Here is a 19,662-nt window from a genome sequence, read left to right as displayed (position 1 = left end):
GAAACGGAGAGAGAAATTTTACTAACAGTGTGGCAAGTACGCCTGGCAAGGCGGTGCGTGCGACAGTTTAATACTTGCCTCTGTGGTCCCGAGTGCGAGGACGGGGTCTGTGTGCAGCACTTTGAGGGGCTTGGCAGACTCTCGTGATGTGCCCCTCTTATGGCAGTTGTTGCAAGTGGCTCCTTTAAACTTGCAGGTGGCCCTTTGATGCGATCCCCACAGGCTAGGCACAGTGTGATGTGCTTGGGTGGACGGTGTATTCTTGTTTGGCCCCTACCTGCGACCGTCTGTCGTTGGCGAGGCGGTGGACGTCGTTTTCATCGTTGTGGGTTTCCTCCGCTTCCACCTCTTCGGAATGGACTGGGAACGATGCCAACTTGGCACTTGGGCCCTGAATTTCGGTGGCTGAGTTCGTTGCTAGCTCGGCTGCTAGGGCCTCCTCGACCGCTTGCGCGAGGTTGAGGTCTTTTTTTGCTAGCAGGCGCCTCTGTAGGTTGAGATCCTTGACCCCACAAACTAATTGATCGAGGAGCATGTCCTCCAGGTATGTTCCAAACCCGCAGTGCAGGGCTGCTGTTCTGAGGCGGCCATATATTGATTGATGGTCTCCTTACTTGATTGCTTCCTCATACGGAACGTGAACCTCCTGGCGATTTGTGAAGGCCTGGGAGCGTAGTGGTTAGTGAGGATCTCAAGCAACTTCCGGACCACGGGCGTTTTCAATTCTCTCGGCGCCACGAGTGCTGCGGCGGTATCGTAAACGGTGGCTCCGCAGTAGATTAGGAAATAGGATTTTTTCCGATGCTCTCCCGCATCCGCCAGGCCGACCGCATCGATGTAATGATTGAAGCGGTTCTTATACGATTCCCACTTCTCTTCGTCTGGTTTAAACGCCGGGAATACTGGGTTGGAACTCATGGTGCTGGACGGCTGGGCTACCTGCGGAAAAATCTCTCTGGGACAACGGGCGCTCGTGAGTTACTAGTGATATCAGCTCTGGAGAGGTTTTTTTGCTACCCTCTCTTTCTCTCTCTGGGTTACCACGTTGGCTGCTAGCCGTTGGAGGTGTCTTGATTCACGCCAAAAGTGGGTGTTAGTGACTTCCTACAGCGCTGTGCTGTGTCTCCTACTGACTCGAAATTCAAATGACACCCGTTTGAATTTCGCGCCAAATACAGAGCGGCTGCGGCTCGCAGCGCTTCACTTTCCCGTAGCGGGGCTAACAAGCGGCTACAGACGCTTCTAACTTTTTGAACCAGACCGCTTTCTCTGGCTGCGGATCAGCGTTTGCTCTTTTTGATCGCTCGTTTTGTTGGCTGACCGCTCTCTCTGGCTGCGGATCAGCGTTTCCCTTATCGCCAGCCGATCGCTCTCTCTGGGCTGCGGGTCGGTGGCTAGTGACTCAGCGGTTGCATGGTGCTTCTGGTAGCCATCCCATCCTCGTCGCCAGTGTTAAGTTTGAGCAATGAGAGGCTGAACCAGAGCATGAGTGCAACAATACTTTATTTTACAATAAAGGGCTGACCGTGCTTGCCACGCCTGGAACTGGCTCGCAGCAATCAGCAACTGGTTGGACCCCGCAGCCTGCTTTTATAGCTGGCTGCTGGAGAGAACCAACCAATGGGAATGGGGGAATAACGCCCACACAAAGTGAGTGGACCTGAGTGAGAACTCCTAGAGTTCTCAGGACATAACAGTTCTCTTCTTCAAAAAAGGAAATAAAAACAGGCCTAGAAAACTATAGACCAATCAGCCTAACATCAATACCCAGGAAAATACTAAATAATAATTAAAAAACAGATCTGCCAACATCTAGAAACAAGTAAAGTAATAACTAGCAGTCAGCACAGGTTTGTTAAGAACAGATCATGCCAAACCAATCTTATTTCATTCTTCAACATAGTGACTAAATTAGAAGACCAGCAAAATACTGTGGACATAATATATTTAGATTTCAGCAAAGCATTCGACAAAGTAGACCACTACCTACTTCTTAGTAAGCTAGAAAAACGTGGAATAGATAGCACCACCACTAGATGGACTTGCAACTGGCTGGCAAACTGTACTCAAAGAGTAGTCCTTAATGGGTCTAAGGCTACATGGAGGGAAGTAAGCAGTGGGGTGCCACAAGGTTCTGTCTTAGGCCCAGTACTCTTCATATCTTCATTAACGACTTAGATGACGGAATAGAAGGGGAACTTACCAAATTTGCAGATGATAATAAGCTGGCAGGAATAGCTAACTCCTAAGAAGATAGGCTCAACATCCAGATGGATCTGGACAGACTAAAACACTGGGCCATATCTAACAAAATGAAATTCAATGTAGAGAAAAGTAAAGTCCTACACTTAGGCAAGAAAAACCAAAAGTACGCATATAGACGGGGTGAAACCAGGCTCAATAGCAGTAACTGTGAGAGGGATCTTGGAGTCTTAGTGGACAACCAGCTAAATATGAGCCAGCAGTGTGCAGCAGCAGCCAAAAAAGCTAATGCAATCCTAAATTGTATTAACAGAGGGATACAATCAAGATCAAGGGAAGTACTAATACCACTCTGTAAAGCCTTAGTAAGACCACACCTAGAGTACTGCATCCACTTTTGGTCAACACATTATAAAAAAGATGTTGAGACTCTAGAAAAAGTACAGAGGAGACCAATCAGGATGATCAGGGGACTGGAGACTAAGGCATATGAAGAACGGTTACAGGAATTGGGCTTGGCTAGGCTAATGAAGAGAAGGACCGGGGAGACATGATAGCGGTCTTCCAATATTTGAGGGGCTGCCACAGAAAGGAAGGGGTCAAGCTATTTTCTAAAGCACCTGTAGGCCAGACAAGGAATAATGGATGGAAACTGAACAAGGAGAGATTTAACCTGGAAATAAGGAGAAACTTTCTGCCAGTGAGAACAATCAACCAATGGAACAGCTTGCACCCGGAAGTTGTGGGAGCGCCATCACTTGAGACTTTCAAGAAGAGATTGGACTGCCATTTGTCAGAAATGGTGTGGGGTCTCCCGCTTGGGCAGGGGGTTGGACTAGATGACTTACAAGGTCCCTTCCAACTCTGATTATCTGTTATCTGTTAATCTGTTTTTCCATATGCTAGAGAACAGTTATCTGCACAATTGATTCTTAGTTGCAACCACAGAAATCCTGTCTGAAAGAATCTTGAGTCTATGCAGCTCCATTTCACAGCAAATTCCAGACTGTCACCAATTACCTTTATATGATTATCATACCAGTGATGTGATAAGGTGAAAAGGATGACACGGAAAGTGGCATGGTGTATTTCTTTACATTTATCATACCATACTGTTATCCAGCAGGGGGCAGCCTTGGTTTTAAAAGCCTATATTTCAGTTTAACATTTCTTAAACATTTTGAATGTGTAAGAAACATTTCTTAAACCTTATTATTTTATAATAAAACAAGTTCTCAACTCAACCTTCTAAGCATTAGGGTTTTTTTCTAACCTTTAAACAGGAATATCACGTGTGAAAACTCAGCAAATATTCATTTTATTTCCAGTTTTAATACAAATTCTTTGAATAGAAGTTATAATGAATGTTATAATGTTTCTAAAACTCAGGGCTGCACTGTTAAAAAAAAAGCACCTTCATAACCATTTTTTTTAAATACATTAAACAAGATCTCCACTTAACACTTTCCTCAAAATTAAAATATTGGTCTGCTAAGAAGCTTCCCGCTTAAGCCTTTGCAGTTAATTCAAATAATGCAACTGAACATGTCCAGACTTGATCAACAGGATTTTAAATTAAGGCTTCAGAATTATTACTTTTCCCTTTCGTTTGTGGAGATGGAGAGGGCTATAAATGCAGGGCTATTAAAAATCTCAAAATCAAGAGTAAATTGTATTTATGAATACATGGCCAATGAAGCAGTCTGGAATTAAAGCATCTTTCTTTTGAATATAACTTTGTGTACAATGTTTAAGCCTTTAATGATCTAAATTAAGATAATATAATTCTCTCAGTTAATTAAAATCTAACCTTCCTAAAGAGGAATCTTGAGCACAATTCTGGGAGTTTTTTGCTATATGGACTGAAGAAGTATACAGATAGTCCTCGACTTGCAACAGTTCATTTAATGACCGTTCAAAGTTACAACGGGATTGAAAAAGTGGCTAATGACCGACTGTTTTTCAGAGTTACCACCTTTGTAGAATTCCTATGAGCATGTGATAAAAATTCAGATGCTTGGCAACTGGTTCATACTTATGACCATTGCTGTATCTCAGTTCAAAAGCATGCTGCTTCTCACTCTTATTATACTGGCATATCTACAGCAAAAATACCCCAAAACAGTGCATGTAGCATAATTAACATTACGTCTAACTTCCATAAGCATTATCCTTTCATGAATTTGTCTTATTTCTTTTTAAGTTGGCAGTACTATAGTAAGGGACTCTGTGATTTAACTAAATACTGTGCCTGTTATAAATTCCCATGATCAGCTTTACTGGGTTATCTCACATCTCTCACAGAAAAATAAAATCCAATCTGACTGTTATTAAAAAACACTGTAGCTGCTTTCATCAAACTATAATTTTATATTCCTCTATTATGTTTTTCATAATCCTTTTGATATTTTTATGACTCAGCCAGGTACACTGATACTAAAATTCCCAGAATGTGGCCAACATACCAAAGACAGGGAATTTCAGGAAATGGCAGTTCCAAGTCCTCATTCTAGTTGAGAAAAGGGTTCCTAGCTTTAGGATAATTTTATTTGTCCTATTTAGAACCTTTTCCAAATCTGCAGTACGTCTTTTGAGATGAAATCACTTGTTTCAATGGTTAAAAAAACACATATTGCAATGCCAATTAACCCAATGTATCAACTGACATCAATATCTTCCCAGTATACTACTTGTATTGATTGATGTTGCTGTGCATGCTTTTTTAGAACCAAGCTTCACTGATTGAATAAATTGCTATAGAATAACAATACAGAGCACTCTATTTCAGATTGTTGAAGTGACTTTGCACATTTCAGGAAATGTACGTATATGAATTTTAAAATGCTAATGAATTCCACAGAGGGTGTGTTGGCATACATTTGGCATGACTTAATTTTAGAATAAAATAACAAGATCATTTTGTTTTGTAGAAAGGTTAAAAAAAAAATAAACTAACAGTGTTATATACTGGTTTAGTATATACCACTTTCACTACTGCCATTGGCTGGATAGTGAATAAGCTTTAGTGCTAAATGGCCCTGGTCTAGAAAACAAGATTTCTTGACATTTCACCATTCACATTTCACTGTGTCCGGCATCATCAGAACTAAGAAAATGAGCAGGGTTTGACTGGGCCCTTGTTTTTAATAGCCAGGTGTTCTGACTTCTAACTGGCCTTTAGTTGAGTTGGTTTCCCATTGGTGCAGGTTGGTGTCTCTGCTCAGTTGCCTAGCAGATCACTTTGCCTTTAAAGATACCACAGTTGCTGACAAAACATCAAGAAACCTGTTCTCTAGACCACAATTATTAAACTCTGAAAACCAACCCTACTGCAGTTGTACTCTACTATAATCATAAACTGGATAATTTTAAAAAATAGAGACCACTTTATTTTGAATTTACTTTGATCAAGGTGTTTTATTGCATCTCAGAGGGTATACATGCATTGGGTTTCCTCAAACCAAAATACAAAGCAAATCCATTTGAAATTCTCTCTCTAACTCTCTGTCGTTACAAGGTATGTTATCCCAACAATATACAACCACTTTTTAAAAATAGTACCACATGTTGATTAAATATTAATTTGAAAGACTTAGATGAACATCTTTCCATCCTAATATGCTTTAACAAAGAGCTGCCAAGCCACTTGTAACACTGATCAACAGTGACCTTATTAAGAAGTCAAAAATCTTAAGCTAAGCCATCAGCACACACAGTATGAGAGAACAAACTAAAATGATAAAAGAACACTTTTCTTTACGGTAAAGGGCATAATTCAGGTTCAGTGTGACCTCTAATCACAAACAGTACAGAAAATACATAGTGCTGTATGGGGATGAAAAACACTAATCTAAGATATGTACAGAAAAGAACAAAACCGACAGATGTACATAAAAGCAAAAGGGGAGAAAAATTCATGATTTCCCCCTGGGAACAGTGGGCAGCCAAAGTAGCCTGACAGACCTAAAGGAGTTTGTTTTTGTTATGTTTGATTTTTCTGAATTATATGGCAAGAAACTTACCCTTTACTTGTTTTCAGTGCATTTTAAATAACAATGATAAATATGATGGTTTTAATGAAAATAAAAGACACTTTTTTAAAAAGAAATCTGATAAAATATTTTTATGTGGGGGATTTTTTTAACAACCTTTGTCACGTAACTTGATAGAAGATTATTAATATGAATTTCATTCATATTAGTAGATAAAATGTCAGGAAATTAAAATGTACCCCACAAAAATTTGATAATAATCTTGCTTGGAAAAAAAAAACATTCCACACACTTTTAAAAAAAGGATCAACAGTGTTCTTCTTGCTACCTGATATAACCACAATATTGTTTTGTATAACAGATATGCAAAGGAAACTGGATTTGAAGAGAAAATTTAGAGGGTCGCCAAGGTTATTTACATTAAGACCTCCAGAAACACAGACACATCGCTCCAAATGGCTCACCACACAACAGCTGCATAATCTGTTCCTAATGGATTGGTTCAGAAAAGCACTAAGAAGGCATCAGAAACATACATCCATTGTTTAAGTTGAGAAACACATAAATTATAACCCAAGTACACAAACAGAGAGAGAGAGAGAGAAGGGATAACAACTAAAATAGTACACATTCCTATGATCACTTTCACAGCTGTGCTACACGTTTTGAAAGTAGGAGAGAAGTCTGAGTAAGCACTGGGTTTGGTACTGGTGGCTCACTTGGAAATTCTGAGCAACAAAATTCTTGTTTGCAGATTCCAAACTTGCGTCTTCACTTATCCTTTCACAAAACTACAATCACAAAAAGAAGGGGGGAAAGAAGTGTTATTAAATTTAAGGGACAGCCATTCAAATTCAGTTTCATAATCTGATTTATATGCCAGACGACCGATGATATAACCTTCCTTTCCCTCAGCTATGTAATGATCTCTTCTTTTTTCCTAAGATGTAAAATAATTGGAAACACATTTTCTTCCACAGCTATTCTATAGAAGAGTTTCATACGCGTATCATTCTCTATCTTTGGCACATATACATACAAACAGAGAGCGACAGACCTGTAACATTTGATTCAAGATACTAGTCTAGTGCTTAAATTCCACTCTTGAAGTGGAGAAATGGTCAGGAGAAATAGGGTTGTTTGATAGCAAGTGTGCTGCATACACGAATGTCTGTGTTTTCTGTGTAAGAATCAGAGAAGGGAAAGATACTGCTGCTTTTAAAGTTCATAGTTTTTACTGCCTAGTGCAAACTTTGTCCCTTGCTCAGGAGTTATAGGTGGCTCATAAGGAAGTCTTCTTTCCTTTTCTCTCCACAATAATCTTTCTGTGAAGCAGAATGGGCTGACAAAAAAGTCCTCCAAGTGAGTTTCCATGACTGGTGTGAACATATATACCTGGGTGTTTTCTATCCAAGTTCAACCCTTCAACATCATGTGAGCTGTTCTTTCAGCAAGCTCAGTACTGAATTAACATCATTCAAATCAAAATAAATTCTTAGCACCCCCTGTGAAATATAAAGGAGAATACAAGCTTGAATATATTCGAGGGAAGGATAGAAGAACAAGAACATACCTTAAATAGCTCATAAGAAATCTTTGATGTTAAGATCTGCTAATGGGTCCTTTGTTGGGGGCTTCTTGGGGCTCTGGGTGGCAGGTGTTGGACTTGGAGAAACCTTGAATAGTTTTCCATTATTCCAGAAGTATAAGGGCATGAAAGAAAAAAAAATACAATTACAACTATTACGATCCATCTCTAACCAAAATTAATATGCACTTCACAAATATGGGCTTATGCTCTGTCCCACTGAGTAAATAAGAGAACTATTGTGATGTTCAGTTTTTAAATTAATAAATAAAAACTGAAATAAAATCACTTTATCATGTATCATCTCTCTTTGAGGGAGGTGAGAGGTTCAGAAGTATGAAATATAAATAAATACATTTGAACATTCACTGGGAGGAGGAATCATTTTTGCACCAGTGGCATATTTTTAATAGACCAGCTTAAGAAATAGTTTTTTAAAAAGGGGGTATTAAAAATTAAAAACTAAACAATTACACAAAATTTATATTGTAACTTTGAAAAGTCTTGATGGTTTGAATTGAAAACAGTAACATGTCACACTAGATTGCCTTCCAGAAATAAAAAGGAAATAACGTAGAACACTTGGCCTACATGACTTAACAAAAAGGGGAAAATTTTTTTTCCTGTTTTCTCCAAAACCAGGCAAGTTCTCACTTGTGCACCAGGTCCTGCAGCTGCTCCAAATGGTGGCCTCATCATCGGTTGTCCATACATAAGAGGCTGCTGTGGCATCATCCCAACGCCAGCTCCAGGAGGCGGCTGGAAAAGATTTGAGAACAAATAACGTCTAAGACAGGGGTCCCCAAACTTGGCAACTTTAAGACTTGTGGACTTGAACTCCTAGAATTCTCCAGCCTGCTATGCTGGCTGGAGAATTCTGGGAGTTGAAGTCCACAAGTCTTGCCAAGTTTGGAGATCTCTGGTCTAAGAGATGCCATTTTATCAAGAAATCTCTTGATAAAATAGGAATGTTCCGTGTGTGTGTGTGTGCATGTGTGTGCACACACACATTTTTGGTATCTTTCTCAGATGTGAACCAATTTCCACCTATGTGCATCTCAGAGTAGAGTATATTAACTTAAGATGTCAGCTGGAAATTCCAGCAACTGGACTGTGAACATTGCAACAGAAGAATACATTATTCAGTACACAATACATTGTATGCGTTTCCCCCCAGAAATAATAACATGTAATGCACATTTTTCCTTGAGGGGAAAAAGCATATATTTTGGCCACAATGTTCAGAAGATAAGCTTCAGGATGTGGATCCTTAACACGCAGTTGGGAAAAAGACGACCATTTTCCAGGAAGAACTGCCCTGGTATCTCCAGTAGTTATTCAAATTGTATTTTCCCAGATAAGATTACTGAGATGTTTTAAAAGGCCAGTATAAAGGAAGAAGAAGTCACTTGGAGAAGTGGAAAGTAGTACTCTTCCCCTCCTATCTGAGTCAGTCCTTACCATTCCAAATCCTGATCCAGTTTGTGGAGAAGCAGCACCTGGTGTAGGGGGGGCAGCACCTGCTGGAGGCACAGATCCTGTCTAGAGATTGGAGTAATAGAGATAAATCACTAACTGGTTAAATTTTATACATATAAAAACAGTTTAAAAGCCCTCATGTATTGACAATTGTCAAATGTCACAATTTTCAGCACTTATTAAAGAACTCGAGGCTGCCAACATTAAGGTGATATCAAATCAGTTAACTGCAGGCATTGTATCCTGCTGCAAATACTTCGTTTAATTAATTGTGTGTTGCAAAAAGCTAGACTTATTCTGCATACAAAAATGTTGAAAACGACAAACACAGGAGGTTGTTTTTTAAATGGAATCAAACTGTTTCTGATTACTCCAATGCTTTTTATGTGGAGCTACATTTAAACAATGTCCAGAAGATGTATCTGGGAATGCAAAATGTGCCAAAAAGGCAGCTATTCAGCAGAGAGTAAAATGACTGTACCTTTTCCTTATAAATGAAGAGAATAAAATATCTAAAAGAAATATTCCTGCCCCTCTGTTTCACTGCACAGAAAGAAAAAATACCTGGAAATACCTATCAAGCAGAAAATAACTTGATCTACAGATGCAAGGGTTATTTGCAAATTAGTATCTCAAGTTTAGGTTGACTGTAAAAATAAAGATATTTTGCATTAGTTTGGTAGTAGCCAGGTCTCTCAGTTAGTACAACTTCATAACAAAAGGCTACTTACATAAAAAACAATCGCCCAACCTTTCTGGTAGAAAAAAAAACTTGCATTTAGTCTATTGCTTTCCTTACACCGGGAAAGTTCATTACGCTGTTCAATATTTAATACGTTACAGTCTTTTGTTAAAATGTTTCCTATTGCAATTTCACTATTACATTATTATTTATTAGCTTGCAAGAACACAACTCAATTATATGAAAACTGCAAAACAAACTCAAAATATATTATCATTTGAGAAACGAGGAAATGTTCCACTGCTAGAACAGTAAGATAACAATGCAGCATATAACAATAATAGGATGGGACTCCCATTTCCTTAAAAATGTATCAAAACTGCAGTTTTGGAATAGACAAATGATGCTGATAATTTTGGATCTCAAAACTTTAGTATATGGCTGTATTTTGACATACTAACTCTGTCCCAATAGTTTAGCAGTCATGTTCACATGGAATTTTCTACATCTACATGAAATATGCGATATCTCCACCTACCAAGGGGCTACTCGGAGGAACCCCAGACGCCCATGTTGCAGGTGCTACTTTTGGTTGCCAGTTGGCTCCTCCTGTTAACTTCTTCTCTCCCGCACTCCACTGAAGGTCTCCCCTAAGATTTAGAACGATTTAGAATACGAGTGCTAACTTATTGGCAGGCAGAACTACATAGCATAGCAAAATTCTGGGCTGGAATCTTGGTGGCATAATTGCATGATCACAAGCTGGTATAAATTTCAAGTCAACATGACCGAATCTTCACCAAGCACAAGGAAAAAAATGCAATTTGTAAAGTGTTTTCGAGGACAAGCACAAAAGAATTTGAAAACCCATTAACTGCACTCCACAATACAGACGAAACTGCATCATGCCTCTGGATTAATTAAGTACTATATATAGTGTCACTGCTGTACCTCTTCATATTTATTTAGGAATAGAGATAGTCCTGGACTTAGGGCTAGACATTTACTGACCATTTGAAGTTATGAAGGCCTCAGAAAGGATGCCTTATAGTCCATAAATCATTTGGGGTGTTGTAAAATGTCAGGTCACCATCCTTGCAGTTACCTGATCACAATCTGGGCGCTTGGCAACTTGTTTGAATTTACGACCAGTTGCCAAAAGGCCCACAATCATGTGGTCACCATTTGCAATCTTCTCTGCTGGCTTTCCCAGAAAGTCACTGGGGAAGCCAATAGAGAAGGTTGCAAGTTGCTGTTGCCTGCCAAGGGGATTCTCTCTTTTTCTCAAGGGTCTGGCTAAAAGAGCTACCTGCCAAGGGAAGTTGAACTGCTTCAGTTCGGTGAGGAAATGGAACTCAGATCCTGATGATTTGAGCTTCATTGCTGCACCCCCGTGGAAGGAGTTTCCTTTGACACATGGAGATGACATCCACAGGATGCAGAAATGTAGCTCAGATTCTGATGATCTGAAATCCATTTCTGCACCCCAGCAAAGGATTTCCTGTCTGTGTGCGGAGGAGAGATTAGAACCTCCCTGGGGTACAGAATTAAATTCAGATCCTGAAGATCTGAGTTCCATTTTTCACCCTGCTGAAGGAATTCCCTTCCATGCACGCAGAGGAGCTAACAACCTTTGCATGCAGCTCTTTCCGACAGAACGTAGAGGGAGCCAAAATCAAACCAGAGAGGTAGTGCAATAAGGTAAGGAGCATGGGGTGTCTCAGATGGATGGGAGAGGACTTGAGAGGCCAATGCAGGCCAAGCACAAGTGTTCCTCCACGAGGACCTGAAAATCCTGTTTGGATTTCAACAGGGAACATTTTCAGCCTCTTAAGGCAGGGATGCCAAAGTCATGTTGTCATAGCGGTGTCACATGACATATTGGGACTTTTTTCCCCTTTCCCCTAAACCGGGCATGGGTGTGGCCAGTGTGTGACGCATCTGGCCCACGGGCCGGGACATTTGACAGCCCTATCTTAGGGTCTTCCACCCCAAATGCATGCCAAATGGGACACTGTCCACTTAACAACCTGTGTGATTGTTTGATGGCCACAACCAGGAATGCTGGGACTGTGGTCACTGAGTGAAGCAGTCATGCGGGCAGTCATGTGGCATCTCACACTTAATGACTGCTTTGCTTAATGTCTCAAATTCCAGGCTCAATTGTGGTAGCAAGTTGAGGATATCTGTCATTTACATTTGTTTTTTTAGGAAAGTGAAGAAATTGTGGAGATTACTGATATTACATTAGGTTGTAAAATCTGACATTTTGGATTGAAAAAAAAATAACATTTTGACTGTTTTGCAAAATCATTCTACCTTTTGCAATATTAGATGTATAATAATAATTAACCACCAACACCACCATCAAAAGGCCATATATGGACTATATAAAAATATTGACTACAGTATTACATTAGAAAGTACAGAAGGGAAATACACAACTATCTGGGACTTTGCATTAACTAGCTACTTACTTCTTTGTTGTGGTACCAGAAATTCCAAGATCTGCAAAAGAAACCAGGAATCTTAAAAGATTGTTTCATATGATAGTAGATGTCAAGAAATAACATGTTTGTCCACCAAATAAATAGGCAACTCAGGTTTAGCTGACTTAGGCAGCATTCAGTCAGTTATGTAAAAGTTACAATAAACTATATAATGATATAGTTAGATTTTATATATAATTACACTATATCTCTGAAAATTTTCTTATACCATTCAGTCACTGATGTCACAACTCTACCTGATCTAGACCTCAACTTACCCGATTACTTTCTTGATTACTTTACTTGGTTATACTTTCTTGATTACTTTCCTAACTATAAATACACAGGACATAATAAGCTAAATTTAAGAAAATGTTAATTGTTCCTCCATAACAATCATTATTTTTTTATTTTCCACTTTAAAAGCTACTCTTAGAAATATATGTTTTGTTAAACAGTCCATTACATGGACTGAGCAATATGAAAACATGATGCACCTTGGTCTCAAAAGTTCAGGATGAGAAAAGGAACTTTCTGTAACAACCTAAATTGTAACACAACTACACTGTCCTCCCACATAAGGGAAGAAACACACCCTTCAAAACATAGTAACTGAACTCAGGAATAGCCAACTGGTGCAGTAAGTGTAAAAGATCAACGGTCATAAAAAGAAAATCACTGTCAAACCTAACAATTTCTCTGACTTACTTCCTACTAAGTTTGCAAGAGAGGAATCAAGATCACTTCCAATGGGTTTGGTTGCAGCTGAAGCAGAAGCAATGGCTGTGCCTACACAGGACAAAGTCTGACCAGTTTGCATTGTAGTGGGCATAAGAAGATCACCTAAGCCATCAAACACTGGAAAATTTAAGAAAATCAATAGATGAGGAAAAATACTTTTTCAGGCAATTAAACTTTCACGTAATAAACAGATGCTTAAATGGAGAATCCACAACCTTTTAAAAACATACAAAAATCACTACTGATCTTTGAACCATCACACAGATTTAATGCCAACGTAATGCCAATGGGAGGCATGCATGCTTTTCGACCAACACACTGAAATAAATGAATTCCAAACATACTACAATAAGACAAAGCATTAGACAACCCTGACTTTTTAAACTATGAAAACAGTCCATGTTGCTGTACTGCACACTTTATGTTTTTAACACTCATATATGGTAGCATTGATTCACATGTTATTGTGTCCAGAAATCTAATGAGAATGTTACCATTTTCTGGAACAGTAAAAAAGAAAAGTCAGTTTGACATTACTTTCACCCAGTATGGCCCCTAAAATTAATTCAGGTTTTCCTATTCATTTCTGGATTTTTCCAACAACATTTGAACCAAAGGAATCACCATTTATTAGCCAATTAGCTCTTTAAGACTTACATGAGGGTTTGTCTGAGGTGGGAGTGTTGTAACTAATCATTATTTCCTGATTTACAGATTTGGAAAAGAATCATAATAAATAATGGTCTCTTTTGTAAAGATTATTTTTATTAAAATATTGACATAACAAAGGAAGCTAGAAAGTAAAATGAATGCTTTCTAGGAACAAGTTCAGGGAGAGGGGAAAAAAGGAGCAGGTAGAAAGTAAAGTAAAAGATAAAGATTTGGGGTAAGCATTGTTTTTGCTGTTGATAGACATAACCTGGGAAATGAAAAAAAAAATCCAGTGGGTGGGAAATCTTTTTCAGTGGAAAGAGCACGGACTATGTACTTTCAAGTTTGTGTCACTGTTAGCAAACACAGATTTTTCTCCAAGATGATCTGCCATAGACTGGCCCTTTGGGTTTTGGAAAGGTCACAGATAGGAAATTCTTGTAAAATAGGGGGAGGGAGGCTGTATTAATATTGCCATGGGACAAGATGAGGGCCTTTCTCCTTATTTATTGTGGGTAAAGTCATTACTACTCTGCTGCTAATAGATGCACCACAGTAGTCATGTGTTATTTACTATGCAATTCATATCAGGCTGCCTGGGTTTGAGATGGATTTCACAAAAAACCTAATGATGCTCTACACAAAACACATGTCTTCCAACGAACCATCAAGATATATGGACCAATATGGATAAGATGGGCATCAACTCCCAGAATTCCCGAGCCAGGAAGAAATTGGCATTGAAGGTTCAAATGACAATCATGTAATCATGCGGCACTTGTGGCTTTAAGTGCAAATGGGTTGCCAAGCAGCCAGATCGTGATCACATGATTGCAAGGATGCTGGAACAGCTGCTGACCAAATGGTTGCATACCAAAAAAAAAAAACAAACCCCAACAACTAATATCCTCCCACTGTATCTAATGAACCAGAACTATCTAATCCAGGCAACATTACATAGTCAGTAACGCCAACGTCATAACAGATACAGTATGCATGCTAATGTTAGTAAGCAGAGTTGCACTATGCTCCGGCAAGCAGTAACTATAAAGCAAAGTACTACTAAACTATTTGGTTTCTTTACTTTTTTCTGTTGCAGAACTCACCCAAAACGCAAATTTGTAGCAAGGCCCCAGCATGGTAGTAGACAATGAAAGAGACACAAACAGAAACGACAGAGCAGTAATGAAAAGTCAAGCCTTGTGTCAAAGGACAAAATACACTGGACCTCCTTTATTTTTTAATTCTGGTGCCATGCATGTTTGGGAAAGGCTCTGGAGAATGGTAGCACCACATAGCCATATGCCGAGTTGTACAGGAATAAAGGTATCTGCAATTTCAGGAGCTTCTTTTAAATGACCATGCATATAAAGCACATGCAAAAAAATACAGAATATAGGCACTTTGGTTTGATGTGTGCTGAGATCCTATGGGAGAGAAGTGGGTAGAAGGAACTATTTTGCAAATTATACATTACAAGTAGTATGCTACATATTCAACTGTTTCTGAATGTTTTCATGAAAAAAAAAACCTGAATACTTTAGAAGACATAAGGGAGAATTACAGTAGCATATTTTGGAGACGAAGGCTGCACAGAAGAATCCTTTCACTCACCTGAGGAATCAAAGGAACCGCCAGCAGGGGACGGAGAAGGGGCTGCTCCAAATGCTGCTTCAAAATTGGGCTGCAATATATTAGCCTGAGCTGGTGTGATAGGGGAAGGTGATGGAGAAGGAGCAATAAAAGAACCTCCAAAGCCTTTTAAAAAAATTAAAGAGAAATAAATTAATTATTAGCCTAATACTAAGAACTAATCCACAGGCCTGAAAAAAAACATTATAATTGGCTTTGACAAACAAAGTTCCTTTCCTCTTCTTGATGGGATTATTATTGTTGTTCCCACAGTGAAACTAAAAGGCACCAAGGATAAATGCAGAAAAGTACAGAGGGGGGTTAGCAAAATTTTGTTGCCCGTAAAGGTATAAAGTGTGGAAATGAGCAACAGTTGGTAAGTTAAATGTGGATTCACACAAGATAAAGAGTTTGCCCGGCAGAATTCTGCTCTTCTACAGGTCCCTGAAAAGCAAATCAATGAGAAAATTTTATTTAAAGAAAACATGTTTTGTGTGAAAGTGTTGATTCCTAAAATAAACAATATACAACAGAAGTATAGCATGCATATGAATGCATAAAAAGGTTAGTGAACTGTTCAATAGAGACTGAAGCCAGGGACATTTGATGTTCCCCTTGTTACATAATGTATATGTATACAAGTATCTAATGAATGCCTGTGATTGGTCTAGTGTTGTCAGGGACATATACAGTAGTTTGGCAGGCAAATATGTTGCAAACCTAAATGATTTACAGCAAATATTAGATACAGTACCTGTATAATTAAATAAGGCAGCAGTCCCCAACTTTTATGGCTTGGTGGCCCATGTGGGAAAAAGAGGAACCGGCCCACAGCTTGTGCTAGTTGAGCTGCACACGCATGTGCACTGGCTCACGCAAATCAAGCTGGGCAGGTATGTGTTGGCCAGCCATTCATGCAAGTTGAGCTGCATGGGTGCATGCTGTCCTGCCACTCACACAGGAGCAGGTGTGTGCTAGTCTGCCACTTGTGCAAACCAAGCTGTGGAGGTGTGCGTCGATCCGCTGCTTACGCAAATCAAGCTGTGTGTGCCAGCCTAATGCTCACGCAAGTGAAGCTGCGTGTGCACGGGCCCACTGGTTCTGAAGGCCATGGCCCGAGGGTTGGAGACTCTGCAAAATGGAGTGTGGTTCTGAAAATTAATGTACTAATGTGAAGGCATTTGTGTTTGACAGGCAAGATGGAATGAATAATTACAACAGATACATAAGTGGCAAAACAAAGCAGACATACAATTGTGTATCTTAGTAAATATTTTCTAGCCATGAGAAAATGGAGACATTTTGAGAAATAGAAAAGTAGTCGGTAGCACATATTTTAAAAACAAATGGAAGCAAAAAAAGTGAAAAGGCTATCCAAAAAAGCGTGCTTCTGCTCATTTTGTAAGGATTGGAAATGTCAAGAGAAATGAAAACACTAATTGGAAATTGCTTACTTAGAAGTAAATGTGGTAAAACAAGAAGAGATAGGGTCAAGAATGGATGCTGAAAGAATACAAATTGAACACAAAAGCTAGTGGGTATGAAAGGAGTACTTTAAAGCTTGGTGATACACAGAGACTGAATGAGTATCAAATTACAAACAAATAAGAACAGTGCTTGTTGAAAAGGGGAAAACTGAGACTATTGGATGGAGTTAATAAGATTTTCAGAAAAAGAAATTTAAAAAGTTATTACATTTTACTCCTCCCCCACCTTCTCTGAGGTTTACAAAATGTTGCCTTACTTCACAAGGGATTAACACGGCTTTTTAAAAAAGGTTAGATTTGTATCTGTGTAGGAGAAAGGTTGCACGTTTACATTTATTATTTAAAAATTAATCTCAGGAAGACAGAATAGGTCAGCAATTAATGTCATTCTTTTCCCCTATGTGTTATAAACAGTTGGCGGATTTGGCATTGATTAGACTAGCAACCCATTTTGACCACTGCTATTTCGGTTTGTAGAAACTGTTTCTCCTTCCTGGTTTAAATTGCAGAAGGAATAACCTCGAGGAACAGGAGGAAGAACTGCAACCAAGACAACACTGAGATAAAAGAAATCTGAGTCAGGCTAGAATTGTAATCTGAGTAAATATTTCAGGCAAGACCCTCCCTACTTCTCAGAAGGTTAAAGGGAAAAGGGAAGCAAAGTCAGACTTATAAGACTTTGCACTCTTGTAATGAAAACAATATTAGCATGCATGACTTTAGTTTTCTAACCTGGTCTACCTAGGACTGACGGAACAAAACACACTATACACATTAGCATGCACTATCAAGTTTCAACCGTAGCAAAGAAAATCAAACTATAAAGCATATTTTCTGAACTGTGTATCTCAAATAAAACAAAAGGTGAATTAATACGTAGCTATTTATCAGAATGTATGCTTTCTAATAAATCTGTATCTGTTTTATATCTTCTCTTCTGGGTGTTCATTGAATATTCAAAGCAGTAACAACAATAAATTTATGGAGCTAGAAATGGAATTTCTTTTGAAGTCTAAGTGAATTTCCATTCCCTGTCCTGTTGAAGACCCTAGCTTCAGACATTCAGTAAAACAAGCAGAAAGCCATTCTGAACTAACATAAGAAATACCGTCATAATTAAATTGGTTCATGTACCCTGGATTGAGAGGATCTTATTTAGCAACAATTTATGCCTTCTTTCCTGACCGTTCTTTCAAATCTAGTACACAGCTGTATACCGTAAGAATCAGATTGCTACTAATTACATGTTACTTGGTAATTATTATAGACTAATAGTATCGACCAATATGTAGATAAATAGAATAGTATCATATAAATTCACAGGTAAACAGGGGGAACACATGAGCTTCTCAATGTCTTAATTATAACTAAGGATATTTTCTGCAAGCAGCAATTACTAATACTTATAATTACTAATATTTATAAAGAGAAATTAATATAGCTTCCTAGAGTGGTAGGTGTCACAGAATGTTTAGTTTGGAAGTATAGTAGCCTTAGTGATGGTTCATTGGCTATTATTTCGGTCACAGTACAGAAAAGATGCAGTAAAAACATGCACACCCTTTATTAAAAAAACACCACAATTATATTTCATTACCAGCTAATAGGTCAGCAGAAGCAGAAGTACTAGAGGGAGCTGAAACTGCAGGTTGGGGCTCCGAAGGGCCACTTCCAAAAGCATCTATTTTTTTTCCATAAGGCAGCAATAAAAGATAATAGGAGTTAAAGATGTTGTAAATATATAAACATGTAACATTTGGAGGAGAATGCAACTATGAATGTGACATAATTTTCAAGACCATAAAGGAATGATTGGTAAAATATATGGAACAGTCTGAGGAATAGTTGTATCTGAATAGAAGGAGGAATGGCAGAACCTGAGAGCAGATTCGAAAGAAGAATCAGCCTGGAGTTTCTATGTTGACTAAGTCCGTTTATGGCTACACAGAGAGTCCAGGATGATTCTTCTTTTGACTCCAAACCCAGCTTCTGTCACTCCTTGTCCTACAAGTTGTTCTAAAATCAGAAGAAACCCAGACTATTTCAGAAGTATGACAGATGTACTGATGAGAAGGGATGGCAGTGATAAGATTTTCCACAGGAAGATGACCCCCAAGAAAACTGCTAGCTTTCTAAGAGCACGTTCTTTTCCTCATTTCTCCAAACCCTTTTGAAACTAGTTTTGCAACCCTATGTAGATCTATGCATAGAAAATTTAAGGAGACTGTAAGTATTTCCTGTCCAATGTCCAGTAGAATTTTGTAGGATATCATTCAATTCCTGTGCTGCTGCAAAATATAGGCCTTGGATCTCCCTTTCCCATAAACCATGCAGAAAATAAATAAAATGTATTGTCGCTTCCCTAGTATCATTTCATATTTTCTTAAGATCTTGTATGTACTCATCTAGCCACCTGTAAATACATCTGAGCAAACAAAGGAGTAGCTGCAAAATTCCAAGCCAAATTTCTTCTTTTGCATTTTAAAGTGTATTGCTAGCTCTGGTGACGAAAAGGAACAGCATGCCGACACTTCGGCAAAGAGGTGCTTTTCTCACTAGCTGTAACCATAGTTACATGAGGGTGTGGTTGTGCAGTCAGAAGGCAAGATATATTGTAGCCCAAACAAATCCTATACAGAGGCATCATGAACAGGACACTGAAGGTTCATGGGAAGTAGTCTGGAAGCAGATACTCTTAATGAAATAAGAAGGGATGGAA

The 19,662-nt window shown here is 38.8% G+C and overlaps 1 protein-coding gene across 1 annotated transcript in view; it reads right to left on the bottom strand.

Moving 5' to 3' along the window:
* Window positions 1–5,599: 5,599 nt before the first annotated feature.
* Window positions 5,600–19,662, bottom strand: part of SNAP91 (synaptosome associated protein 91) — an 89,809-nt gene continuing 75,746 nt past the window's right edge. Inside the window, exons 22-30 of the mRNA XM_087914782.1 lie at window positions 18,541–18,624; window positions 15,439–15,582; window positions 13,141–13,290; window positions 12,421–12,451; window positions 10,482–10,593; window positions 9,244–9,324; window positions 8,437–8,541; window positions 7,768–7,870; window positions 5,600–6,985 (exon numbers count right to left, since the gene is read on the bottom strand). Of these exons, the coding sequence (XP_087770908.1) occupies window positions 7,778–7,870; window positions 8,437–8,541; window positions 9,244–9,324; window positions 10,482–10,593; window positions 12,421–12,451; window positions 13,141–13,290; window positions 15,439–15,582; window positions 18,541–18,624 (800 nt within the window). The 3' untranslated portion in view covers window positions 5,600–6,985; window positions 7,768–7,777. The remainder of the gene's footprint in view (window positions 6,986–7,767; window positions 7,871–8,436; window positions 8,542–9,243; window positions 9,325–10,481; window positions 10,594–12,420; window positions 12,452–13,140; window positions 13,291–15,438; window positions 15,583–18,540; window positions 18,625–19,662) is intronic.

The sequence above is a fragment of the Pseudonaja textilis genome, chromosome 1 (assembly GCF_049901715.1).
Source record: "Pseudonaja textilis isolate UNSWEBS1 chromosome 1, rPseTex1.2, whole genome shotgun sequence".
Taxonomy (NCBI): domain Eukaryota; kingdom Metazoa; phylum Chordata; class Lepidosauria; order Squamata; family Elapidae; genus Pseudonaja; species Pseudonaja textilis.
This window is presented reverse-complemented; position numbering and strand designations above follow the sequence as displayed.